Here is a 13,749-nt window from a genome sequence, read left to right on the forward strand (position 1 = left end):
GGACCATTTATAGAAAAGGGTTTTTTTTTTTAATGTTTAAATGTATCGTTTGAGGATTTCTTCAATGTAAATATATGCATAATGTGTTTCGATCACATCCACACCTACTCTTTCTTCTTCAGCTCCTTGCAGTAGATAAAGTTTGACACAGACTCACTTCCAGCTACGGTATAGACAGTAAAAGGCTGTAGAAGGCGCAGCCCTAAATGGGATGTCTGTGTAATGCCCACCGCTCCCAAAGCTCAAAAATCGTCATGGGAGTGGGAGCAGAAAGATTGTAGGAGGTTGTGCAAGATGGCTAGGAAACTGTTTTACACATAGGCACTGAGAGTGGCTGTGACTTCATGCCCAGGGCCTGCACAATCCCAGCATGGACAGGGGAAGGGTTCACAGAGTCAACCCAGCTGAGGGCCTATTGGTAATTGAAAGCTACCAAGGGAATGAATGTCTGGTTTTGATCTAATCTTATGTGTCTTAAGGTGGTCTTGAACTCACTACATAGCAGAGTGTGACCTTGAACTTCTGATCTTTTTCCTCCACTTTCTGAGTGCTAAGGTCACAGACATGTGCTACCATGTGATTTTATTCAGTGAAGCAGATGATAGGCAAATATCCCACTGTTGAACAATAGTCAGACCCAGTGAAGAAAGAATTCTTTCTCTTTTATAAAAAATACACAACGCCCACACCCGGTCCCTAGCCAGCATCAGTTACTCTGTTGGAACACATGAAAGGGTTGGACCTGTAGATTCAAAGATTAAGAATCTTCTTGACACACAGCAACAATGGGATATCCAACAGCAGTCCCTGTGAGGATCCGGTAACAATAGTGTAGGCCTCCAACCAGACCCATGACTAGTAGCAATGAACAGTTAAAAGTAAACATATGGGGACAAAAGGCTGTCCTGCGTGATACACTACAGCTTCTGTGACAAGATTTTTTTGTTTGTCTGTTTGTTTTATTTTACTGGGGAGGAGGGGAGAAGAGGGATTTTGGTGCATGATGTGTAAATCATAGACATTCAATTAAAAAATGGTCACTTAAAAAAGAAAAGAAAAGAAAACCCCTGAGATTGCCTTCAGGGACAAAAAGCACTGTGACTTGGAAGACCTTCTCTGTGGCTTCAACCTCATGTAACTCCAGTGTTTTTCTAAGGTGAATGTTCTCACATAAAAATCAACTAAAGCTAAGATGTTTAGGAGTTCAGGAACCTTATTTCATGATGTTTTTGAGGAAGTTTCCTTTAATGTTAGGGTGAGAAAGCCACAGAAAGTTACAAAGTCTGTTGTACAAAGTGAGCATACATCTTGCCACTAGGAACTCTCTGAGACAAAGAGCAAGGCCAGCCCACAGCAAGCCTGGTTTTCTAGAAGCTCCCTGGTTCCTTTCATCTGCCCCCATGTACCCTCAGCTCACCCACTTGTGACGCTGAACAAGATTCGAAAGTCAGCCATCTCTTGATGCTGCGTGTTCCATTTCCAACCGTAGTCTTTCAAAACCCCTTCCTGTGCTGACTGGGGGCGTGCTCTCACTGGGAGAAGACAGCCGATGGGCAAACAAGGTGGAACTTGGGTATGCTGAAGTGATCTCTCACGCTCTTCACAGCACTCTGCTCCCTGTTGATACCTGAGCTGGGCTGACTCCCAGAAATCCCAGAGAGCGTTTGTTAACAGGAGAGCTCTCCACACTCCCTCGTCCTCATGCATTCAGCTCTTCACTCACCATCGACAGAGGCAGAAACCTGAGGTGCCATGCAAGGGAGGACTGGAAAAAGCGAGAATCAATATCTGTCCGCTTGGTTTGTCTAGCACCCAGTTGCAGGAGGCAGATGTTATTACTGCAAGTGGTATAGCTTCACTGTGTGTATGTGTACGCGTGTGTGTGTGTGTGTGTGTGTGTGTGTGTGTGTGTGTGTGTATGTCTATGCTATTTCAGGTACCTATAAAGCAAAAATTGTTTACATATTTCTCAAGAGCCCTTGGTGATATTTATCCCTCATCCCTCCCTCCCTCTGCATTGCCTCCCCGCCCTTTAGATTTTGGTAAGAAACAGCATCCAATCAGCTTTGAGACCGTGCACTGAACATACGGTAGCATTTGCTTTTTAGAAGGCCTATGGATACGAGGGGTGTTTTGTCCTGACGCTTTTCTCATTTTCTTACAGTCTGTCTATGGTTTACAAAATGACATCCGAAGTCACAGTCCCACCCATACACCTACACCAGAAACCAAGCCTCCCACAGAAGACGAGCTGCACCAACAGGTGAGTGTACCTATGAAACGGCCAGCTGGGGCTGCCTGGGGCAACACCCATGCAGGGAAGAGAGTGAGCATTCGTACTGGGCGCTCTTGGACAGTTATCTGTGTGGCCAACTGCTCCATAGAGATTTACAGTTAAAGGTAATGAAATCCAGGGATGATGGCACATGCTATATTCCAGCTTTCAGAGGCTGACAGTAGGAGTGAAAGATCAAAGATTCCAGGAGAATTGGGTTTGAGCACAGACTCTGTCCAAAAGAAAAATAGAAAAAAAAATCCTTAAACAAAGGGGGTAGAAGTATAGCTAAGTTGGTAGTGTGTTTGCTTGGCCTGTGCAAGACCTAGGGTGTCAGTCTTCAGAAGTACTGCATGTAAGCGTATGTGTGCCCTGGTTGACCCTAAGACATGACCCTTGAAACACATAATGTATGGAAATGCTTTCCAAAACTTCTCACTAATTTATCTCTTCTTTACCTCGAGACAAGTTTTGAAAACTCTACGCCTGACTTAGAGGTGTCTTGGTCACTGGGAGTTGTCTTATGCTCCTAACATCTGTCTTAGGGGTGAAAGGGCAGCAGGTTGGACACAGTCTTTTTTCCCATGTATGAGGTGGCATGATCAGCACAGAAATGTGGGCGTTCTTGTCTCCATGACATTGATTCCTCTAGCCCTTTGAAGCTTGTCATTCTTAGCACTGGCCAGGCATCATAGTCTGTCCTGCCCCTTTTGAAAGTCAGTTTGTCTCCAAGAACTGTTGGCTCTGTTTCTTAACAATTAAACTTTATTATACAACCCAACTAGCTTACACAAGAAGGAAAAAAGGTTAAAGGGACAAAAGACTGAACCTTCCAGGACCAAGGGACGGGTCCTTAGGTGTCTCTCTGGCCCGCATGCTGGTCCAGCCTGTTCGCTGCTCCACAGGCGCTCAAGCCCAGTCTGAACCTGTTGTTCTCTCCTCCCCACCTGCCTGAATCATGTGGGAAGGGCGGTCTCCTTCTCCTATTGAGGGTCAATTAGAAAAACAATAGTCCAGGTGGGAGTCCCAGGTCTGCTTCCTAAATTCCAGGCCCAAGATGGCTCCACTCAGTCTGTCACAAGGTATTCATGGGGTGCCCCAAGGGTAAAGCCCGCCAAGACTGCTTCCACCTGTGACAAAGCTTAATCTTTCCCACACAGAACTATTTCAAAGCAAATGCCAGAGTCTCATATTAAGCTATGGTGGCATGTTTCATTTGGCTTCATCAGAGGTGTGCCCCCTCCCCCGATTTATTTTCTCTAATACTTCACTATACTTTTCAATAAGTTAATGTTCACTATTACACTATATTTATGTCTTCAACTCTCTTTTTCAGATAAAATACTGGCAAATACAGTTAGATAGACATCGGTTAAAAATGTCAAAAGTTGCGGATAGGTAAGGAACTCAAGATATCAGTATAAATTTTCGTGTTAAAGGATGTATTTATTTTTATTTCATGTGCATTGGTGCTTTGTCTGCATGTATGTCTATGCATTGTGCATGCTTGGTGCACTTGGAGGCCAGAAGAGGGCAGTGGATGCTCTGGTCCTCTAGAAGAGCATCCAGTGCTCTTAATCACTAAGCCATCTCTCCAGCCTTGTGTTATAAATTTTAGATGTTGTATGATAACTGTGTTAAAGATGTATGCAGGTGGTTGGAAGAACATGGGAACACATGGTTGGAACACTTGCTAGAGTATGTTGTCTTATCTTTTCCCATGAGAGACCTTTGTAGATATCTTTTGTCATGATTTAAAGACCACAGGCTAGTGATTAACATGTGGTCCCGAAGGCCAATCCTTGTACAACCAAGAAACAGGTCCATGGGAGTGGCATCTTCTCACTCCTGGTGGAAGAAAGGATTCAAAGCAGGTATAACTTCACAGTGAAAAATGAAGCTGGAAATGTTTCCCCCCTCTGTTCTCTCCATAGTCTACTAAGTTATACGGAACAGTATATAGAGTATGACCCATTTCTTGTGCCACCTGACCCTTCTAATCCATGGCTCTCGGATGACACTACTTTCTGGGAACTTGAAGCAAGGTAAAAAACTATGGTCTCTTCCTTCCAAATGTGTCAGCTATTTAAGAATGTGTGCAGGGTAGCAGAACCGAGAGCTGACTCCTTGTCAAGATGGCGTTGTTCTTGCTCTACATTCTCCATGATTGAGCACTGTTGATCAAAAGGAGATTAGATGTCGGCTTCCACACTGAGGTTTGCCCTACTCTTTGAGTGCTGTTTTGCCATCAGAGTGGGTGGGATCCAGTCATTCGTGGCAACATGGATGGAAGAGTAAAGGACTAGAAAAAGTGAAGGGCCGGGCATGGTGGTGTACGCCTTTAATCCCAGCACTTGGGAGGCAGAGGCAGGCGGATCGCTGTGAGTTCAAGGCCAGCCTGGTCTACAAAACTAGCCCAGGATAGCCAAGGCTAACACAGAGAGACTCTGTCTTGAAAAAACAAAACAAAACAAAAAAATAGAAAAAGTGAAGGAAGTGGGTTATAGAAAGAAGAGAACCACATAATCTTACAAAACACACACACACACACACACACACAAACTGAGAGTAAGTGGAGGTTCACAGAGGTTGGGAAAAGTAGAAGAGAAAGAGCCACAAGGAGACATTGATCAATGGACCTTAAATCACAGTCCCATGGGAGTTAGGTGTTCTGTGTGCTGGTGGACCGTAGGATAACTGCTGGTCTCTGTATGCTGTGTGTTTGAAAAACTATAGACAAAAGGAACCTGGATACTTTTACCTTAGAGACATGCTGCTTAAAGAGATATATTTACCCTGATTTTAACATTACACAATGTACATGTTTTAGAATATCACACAGTACTCCATACATACATATATGAATATATAGTCAAATTCAAATACATATATGCTTTTTATAGATTTCAGAACACAAATTTAATTTTAGAAACAAATTTATATTGCTGAAGGAACTGCACAAAATTAGGGATGACATTTTAAGTGCAGGTTAATTAGAATTCAGATATTCAGTGTTTAAAATTCAGCTCCTTGCTATTAAATAATTTGAAAATCCATATAGTCTCACAGGCCTCTGTGTTCAGGTAAAATGCATGCCAAATCCATACTTGCTTAAGGCCAGTACAAACATGCCTATATAAATTCCATTTTAAAACTAAATGAACTCACCATACACACAGAGACACTGGTTTTTAAAAACCCAAGTACCAGGTAGACCTCTAGGTTTCTTTAGTGAGCTTTGTGGTACATTGATGTCAGTGTTAAAGCTCATTCAGGAGTGATTATATGTCTCTTTACAAGGAGAAGATTGGTACTCTGTAACACTTGTGTTTTGTTTTGCTTTACGCAGAGTCTCCTGTGGCCCATGTTGGCCTTTAACTCATTATGTAGCTAAGGATGGCCTCCAACTCCTTATCCTTCTAGCTCCACTGCCTAGACACTGAAATTACAGACTTGTGATAGCACACGTGGATCTAGGCTGATTTATAGACCATTTCTCTTGTATCCAGCCATGGGTCTTAAACATTTACCAAGTCAGAAATTTTCAGTCACAAGTTTCATGTACACATGGACATGCACGTACACACACACACACACACACACACACACACACACACACACACACCCCTAGTGTATATATATACTAGGACTTCCCAATCCAGGTTTAAATCTAGTTAATGTTTAATTGCAGTAGAATCATATGTGATAATGAGGCCTTCCAGGAACCAATGAATCACTCCAAGGATGATCTACATCCCACAGACTACACTGTATAGTGGGGCTGAAATAGGGCTCTGGATAACAATGGCTGGATTTTTGCCCTTTACTCCTTGTACGAAAAGATCAAGTTATAACTCTTCATCCATGAAATAAGAAAAGAAATACCAGTCTTCTGAAGTTGCTAAGAAGCCATCCAGGCTCTTAGTGACAGATGGCCCTTTGGTGTTAGATTGGGTTATTAACCTAACTTACACCTCATTGTAATTTCATGAAGAATAGTCTATCAGTGATGTATTGTTGTTCTTGAAGATAAGCTAAAGCTAGGTATTCTTCTAAAGCATACATGATAAAGACAGTGGCAAATAGCCTAGGCAAGATGGCATGTCCTTAATCCTAGCACGTGGAAGGTAGAAGCAAGTGGATCTCTGTGCATTCAAGGCCAACCTGGTCTACACAGTGAATTCCAAGCAAGCCAGGGCAACATAGTGAAAACCTGTCATGCATTCCCACCCCACCTAAATGGGACTGATAATAAAAGGAAGGTATTTAGCCTGATTTTCTCTTCCACAGCAAAGAACCAAGTCAACAGAGGGTAAAACGATGGGGTTTTGGCATGGATGAGGCATTGAAAGACCCAGTTGGGAGAGAGCAGTTCCTTAAGTTTCTAGAATCAGAATTCAGCTCAGAGAACCTAAGGTAAGATCATTTTGTCACTATGTGCCAAAAGGCACTGCTGTGTCTAGCTATGTTACATGTAATGGACCAGTTACTCTCAGAGTATCACAGTGATGTAACAAATTTCATCTCTGCCACCTAAGGATGGGAGAAATTATAGCAAGACCAAAGCTTCCCAGTGCTATTAATTCTTTTTCATGATTTATTTTTACATTGCCTCTGGATTTGTTGACTATATACATTTAGAGCTTTTAAAATGGGTTCCATAAAGTACAACTCTTAGACATGTTTTGTTTTGGCAAAATGATACATATCTATATCAGTCAGTGTTCGTGTCATGATGCTCAGTAGATATACGAGGAAATATCTATTCTGGCTCACAGTTTGAGGGTATTTTAGTGCTTCATGGTGGGAAATCAGGACAGAGCAACTCAAGTCATGACATTAGGAGTGTGTGGCTGAGATTGTTCACATCATCGCTGATCTAGGAAGCAGAAAGCATGCACACATGAAGATTAGATATGTCTTACATATGTATGATATTTATATACATATATATATATATCTATATATATCTTGAGTTGCGTATTAAATGCCTATCATGTTTATTAAATGATAAAGATCCCACAGTCTTCTAAACTAGTACCACCAACTGGGGCCAATCCATTCAAGACCTGACTCTTTGGGGGAGCGTTTGAGAGCTGAATCATAACAACAGGCAATAGTACAATTATTTAAAAACCTCAGCACATACTTATCAATATAAACTTCCAACACCTCAATTAAAGATCTCGGACCAAAAGTCTAAGGGTAGCCTTCTCATTGTGTTCATTCAAATGCAGCAAAGCTGTTGATCACTTCTCACCATCTTAGCTAAGACAAGCACAACAGAGCTGTTGAGACTGGTGATGCACAGGAGCAGAGAAGGAAGCCAGGGTGATTGCTCTGCCCACCTGTCCTAAACATCTTTCTGATCTGTTGTAGTATTTTCCAACTCAAGAGGCACCTTGGAAAAGCCTTTTAAAATATGAGGCATGAGAGTGGATGTTCATAGCTGTACTTAAGATGATTGAAACAATGTTTTCACTACATGAAATTTTATTTTATCTTACTGCGAGGTTCTCCATGCATTGTTCTTTTGAAACCTGATATCCTGTTTTTATTTTATCATGTCTTACTAGGCCCTGTGAAATTCGTTTATAGAAAGATATTGGCATTTATTTCCTTTCATAGGAGCTAAGCTAGACAAAGGACTATAGCAGTCTCTTTAGGAGATAACCAGAAATATGCATAAAAGTAGCAGATGGCTCAGAGTTGAGGCAGGATGGACCACAGCCAGAGCTGAATCCTTTCATTTCCTCTGCATGTCTGTGATAGATTCTGATATGTGCTTTCTTGTTGGTTTAGGGGGTTGGAGAATCCTAGAGATTTTTTTTTGTCGGTTTTACTAAATAAATCTTTCTAAACTGAACCCACATCATCAATGATGAGGTACAAGAATGCAGTATGAGTAACTCAAAGCAAAGGATATTTTGAGCATTTCAGTACATGGGTGTGTGGCAGAGTGGGTTTTCCTTTCTTTTTCTTTTTTCAAGAAAAACAAGTAATAAAATTTACCAGAAGCATCTGCCCAAACAAAAGTGTCCTCGTTTTTACAGTTAAGATATTAAAACATGTCCTCATAATTGTAGTAGAGTTGTGGGTGCAGATGAGGAAACAGGTAGCCCCTGGGATGGGACGCTGAGATAAGAGCATAAAGAGGGATGTGCAACAAAGATCCACCACAGACACCACAGCAGAAATGGCTTGCAGGCTGAGAGCAGGTAATGAAGATATGACCAGGCCAGAAATGAAAAGATTCTCAAAGCAGATTCTGAGTGTGATGGTGCATATTACAGTGACAGCACTGGAACTGGAGTCCTGTGGTAAAGCACTTGTGGAGCATGTGTGAGAGCCTACATCCCATCCCTGGTACTGGAGTGGAACTGTTGATGCAATTTAAAAAAAAACTTCCCTTGTAAGCCTGGTGGTCACAGTTTAATCCCCCGATATGGGCTTTTTCATGCCACTATACTGATGAGGAAATCAAGATGGGGTGGGAGGATGGCAGGGGCTCTCTCAGAATCCAGCTGCTCTTAAATGAAGAGCGGGGTTGAAACTGGTACCCTCTCCATTTTTTCTAAGCTGATCCAACTGTGCCAATGAGAGTGATGAGAGTCCAGAAGGTGGGTGCTGCTGTTAGGGAAACAATGTGATGGAACAGTTGTGAGAATACCATCTGCCCCAGAGTTTGTTGAAGGGCCTGCCTTCAATCAATCATCTAATTTCACTTCCCTGTTCCCTAAAGCAGGGAACGCATCACACTGTGGAGGGTATGAGGTTCACACATGCTTAGAATATACCTGCACTTACATATGAGTGTTCTAAGTGCTCGCCCTGGCACCTCAGCGCTCAGCTCCTCCATCCTTATTTCTAGGTCCATTTAATTTCTGACGTCAGTACAGGTAGCAGAGCTTCCATCTGCATACCTGCCTCTGTACCAGGATTCCTTCCCACTCAGCGTTCTGACTATCCAACGTATACTACCTACTGTCTAGTGTGTCCTTCACTAGCTGGTTCGGCGTGGATGTTTCTCTTTGTTCATGCTCCGTTTGAAGATAAAGCCCTTACTCTATTACTTCAGTCACTTGAAGACTATACAGGATCAGGGCTCTGGCACATCTGATTTCAATAAAAGCCAGAAAATATTAGTGATTTTTCAACCTTTCCTTCTAATACTGGGGAGAGAGAAGCCTGAAAATCGCGAGTTCAAGGTCATTTCTAAGAACATTAAGAAGTTCAAGGCCAGTCTGGGACGCATGAAACTCTATCTTTACAAATCAAAACTAAAACAAGTGTAAAAGAACTATTATGCCTTTGAATATGACTGTTGAGGGGGAAAAAAAGTCTAGTGGGGTCTGATATTGGAATCCCCAGAGACAGAGAGCTTGCTAGTGTACTTACTGAGTGAGCATTACAAGAATGTTCAGGTGCAGCTTCAGAGCACAGAGGTGCTGTGTGGTGTTTTACAGGTTCTGGCTGGCAGTGGAGGACCTGAAGAAAAGGCCGATCCGAGAGGTGCCCTCTCGGGTGCAGGAAATATGGCAAGAATTTCTGGCTCCTGGGGCCCCCAGTGCCATTAACTTGGATTCTAAAAGTTATGACAAGACCACACAGAATGTGAAGGAACCAGGGCGCTACACGTTTGAAGACGCCCAGGTCAGTACAGTGTCTAAACCTCTCAGGGCCATGAGGCTGACGGCTCTCTAGAGTTTAAAACGTTCAGGTAACTGGACATAAGTTTCATTGACTGAGGAGAGAATAAAGACATCTCAAAGTAAGTCATCTTTTAAACGTATGGGAAAGTTTTTAATATATATTTAGTGTTTATATATGAAAGTTTCTTGGGCCTTCTAGGTTAACCTCCCACCTTGCATTATTGTACAGTTAACTAACTGTTGTTTCACTAGACTTGGAAGACAATGGAACATGTACATTCCTCTGAACTGCTGGAATAGACACTTCCAGCATTAGACCAAGTCTGAGTTAAATGAACAAATGAATTATTATTATTATTATTATTATTATTATTATTATTATTATTATTATTATTTTATATGATGATGATGGTGATGATGATGATGGTGATGATGCCTGACTTCTTTGTCCATCAACATCCATCAGTAGAACACAAGAGAGACTAGGGTCTAGCTTGTCACTAGAGGCATCATCCAGAGGGCACAATGCTTGTCCCTTATTCCAAAGGTTAAGGAAGATGAAGAATGCTGCAGACTTATTAAGACTAGATAACAAACATGACACCACAGACTAGAAGGCAAAGGGGTTTGGAGATTTGTCACTTTAGTAACCCAACAACTACCTTCAGAGTTGAGCCCTGAGCTAATGTAGGCGTAGAAGATGATTTATCATGGAATTTGTCCCAAGGGCAAGATCTGCCCAGGCCACCTGGCTCTCCCTATTGATGTGTGTGCCTAGAGCCTCCAGGATGACTGTACAATATTTGTGTCACATTATCCACTTTGGGCTTGGAGTCATTTTCCAAGAAAGAAGGTTTACTTCCACTCTCAAATATAGTACATAAATTGTCACATTGACTCGAAGTTATTTCAAATGTCCCCTTGACTAAATTCCATTCTTAAAATGACCACATATTAGTTTTCCTCCTGAGTAGCTCCCAGCCCAATGTAAACATCACTCTGGCAAAGAAATGATGGACCGAAAGACCCGAAATTCCTGTAAACCTAAGGTGTTCTTATTAGCATTGCAGTTGCTATTCTTAGCTACTTCTGCATTTGTTCTTTAGCCATCTGAGTGATCTCATCATAGCGTTTCATTCTTCCGTTAAACTGATAAAGGAAGCCTTCATCCACCCTCTCTTTCCAGGAGCACATTTACAAGCTGATGAAGAGCGACTCATATCCCCGCTTTATAAGGTCTAGTGCTTACCAGGAACTTCTACAGGCAAAGAGAAAGGTACTGGTTCTTTGTGACCTCTCTTGACCTTAGTGTCTAGTTATAACTAGTCAGAATAAATATCTCTGCTGGGCCCGGGTTTCCATCAAATGGTCAAATGGTAAGTATCCATTCTCTAAGACCTTCCCTAAACCCATTCTTTTCTGAGGGTCATTTAATTTGGTTTTGTTTTTGCTTGTTGATTGCTCTGTGCACTTTTTTTCCCAGTTGTTTGTGCAGCTGTTCATGCATTACAAAGGCTACTAGATGATATTTTCACGTTTAATGTTAATCTTGAGTATTCCCAGTTAAGAGAAATGGGAAAACACCTGTAAAAAAGATATGGATGCTGAAACTTAAAGAAGGTTTTATTATCTTATGAAGCTAGCATGTATTTTATAATGAAACACAAAATTGCTGTTTTCAAGGATAGCTGATAAAGTGCAATAATGTTGGCAGCTGAATACTTTCATTTTAATTATATTGTAATTTACTTAGTATCTTGATCTATTTAAAAATCAGTAAGCAAGCACATTTGGAAAGAGTTGTAGTAGACGTCATTAATTAATTAATTAATGTTTGTAATCAAAGTCTAGCTGTTCATAAACCCCTTATATGACCAATGTAACATTAAATATAAAAATTTGTTGAGAAAAATCAACATCATTTTTTATGTTAAAAAATACAGATTCTTAAAGTTCTGAAATTAAGCTACAGTTCTGCTAATTCTTCATTTAAGGTAATAAGGTTTTGTTTTGTTTTGTTTTGTTTTTTCATAGCCCATTGCCATTACAGATTTTAAAAAAAATGTTTCAAGTGACTATACTGCCCAGTGTGGCAGTCATAAACATTTAAAATTACTTTTAATTAATTGAAACTACACAAATTTCTAGACAAGTTTCAAGTTCTCAGTCACCACAGTTAGAGTCTTTAATAAGAGACTCAAGTGGAATTCCCATCCTTCAAGTAAGGTCTAGCCTGCAGCAACTCTTTATAAAATTAATATCAACAGAAATTCAACCTTCATAGAATGTTAGGAGCCAATTCTAAAGAAATGCCTCTAGATTTTCATATATTTAAGCTTTGCAAATGTCAGCATAAAAGCTTGCCATTTCTACTATATTCCTGCTTAACTTGATTTTGCTTTACATATATCATTTCGCTTGTTCAAGTATATTTTTTGTTTTTTTATGATGAAATCATGCATGAGCAAAGAACCTGGATCCAGTGATGACCAGTGTCCCTTGGCAACCCCTTGCCATGTGGGCATGAGTTTCATTTGTGGGCTTACCATCCTGTCTTTTTCTGTTTTTCTTGACCTACCCACCCACTCCCTTTTTTTTTTTTAACATTCTCTTGTCTGCCTTCACCCTATTCCCTTCACCCTACACCACACATTTAAGTCTGGAAACTCAATGGATCGCAGAACATCTTTTGAGAAATTTGCACAAAATGTGGTAAGTTTTACTTTTTGAGGAATTACAAGTCTTTATCTTCAATGAAACTTTCCCACTTTAGTCCCATTGCCCACCTTGCATTATTTGACACCAAAAGTATTGTCTCATTTAAACCCATAATCCTGCTTCCTACTTATCTTTCTCCCCAACCTTTATAGAGTAGAATAAAAGCTGTCATGCAGGAACAACCACATGGGCTGAACTAAGGTTTGGAAAGAAGTGTATAGCATGATGCATACAATGAAGGAATAAGTTACTCTTTGTGTCTGTGTTTTATGTATCCTGCTCCTTATTAACAATAGTTGCATGCATTCTTTTGCACTTACCTCAGCTCTTCATTATGTTTAAAAGATGAAGACAATGAAAGTTCTGTGCTTTCAGCCTTTGAAAGGACAAAATTATCAAGTGAGCAGTTTAAAACCAAATGGCTTTTGGTAGTGAGCTGATCTCCCTACCCTAAAAGAGATCAACCAGTATACCACGCATATTCTTTGTTTTCTACAAATGTGTTGAAAATGTTGCACTAATCTCAGATATCAGTTGCTTTACTCCCAGAATGCTCTTAGCCTCTTGCCATGTGTTATGGTGATATATATTTGTTTGTTGGATTCTCTTGTTCCTTTTATTTTATTTATTCTTTTTTTTTGTACTGTGCCAGTGCCTTTGGAACTTTCTGACATTGTGTAAGCTCAAACTAAAGACTTCAACACATTTATTTTTATAGGGCAGAAACCTCCCTATTTTCCCATGCCATAAAAACTGTACACCAACACTGAGGGCCAGCACTAACCTGTTATGAAAAGAGGTAGACCAATCTTGGTTTCTACTCAAGTTTGTCTGCATCATCTGTGGAGTCGTGTGGTTAGCTCCATGCTGCTCTTTGTGTGTGTATGTGTGTGTGCCGTGGCTTTTGCTGTGATGGGCAACCTAAGTGGAGTTATGTGTGCTGAGATATAAGCAACCTGAAGTCAACAAACTTGACGTTTGTCTTCAGTTTCCTCCAAGAAGTCACCATGCAGTGGGGGAAAACTTATCTCCTCCACATGTGTGAGGAGTGCACGGAGTATGTGAAAGACTTTAACAGATATGTGGACTTTGAACAGTCAATGT

At 40.9% G+C, this 13,749-nt stretch overlaps 1 protein-coding gene across 4 annotated transcripts in view; it reads left to right on the forward strand.

The window, feature by feature from the left end:
• Positions 1–13,749, forward strand: part of RGS7 (regulator of G protein signaling 7) — a 379,817-nt gene that overhangs the window by 349,407 nt on the left and 16,661 nt on the right. For 2 of the 4 annotated variants that reach the window (XM_084792712.1, XM_084792713.1), the window contains exons 11-17: positions 2,165–2,263; positions 3,612–3,673; positions 4,210–4,320; positions 6,566–6,691; positions 9,742–9,928; positions 11,114–11,203; positions 13,364–13,444. In XM_084792712.1, the coding sequence (XP_084648838.1) occupies positions 2,165–2,263; positions 3,612–3,673; positions 4,210–4,320; positions 6,566–6,691; positions 9,742–9,928; positions 11,114–11,203; positions 13,364–13,438 (750 nt within the window). In that variant the 3' untranslated portion in view covers positions 13,439–13,444. The remainder of the gene's footprint in view (positions 1–2,164; positions 2,264–3,611; positions 3,674–4,209; positions 4,321–6,565; positions 6,692–9,741; positions 9,929–11,113; positions 11,204–13,363; positions 13,445–13,749) is intronic. The other 2 variants (XM_084792714.1, XM_084792715.1) reach the window with 1 other exon arrangement.

This window comes from Acomys minous (genome assembly GCF_964271855.1).
Source record: "Acomys minous genome assembly, chromosome: 1".
Classification (NCBI taxonomy): Eukaryota; Metazoa; Chordata; class Mammalia; order Rodentia; family Muridae; genus Acomys; species Acomys minous.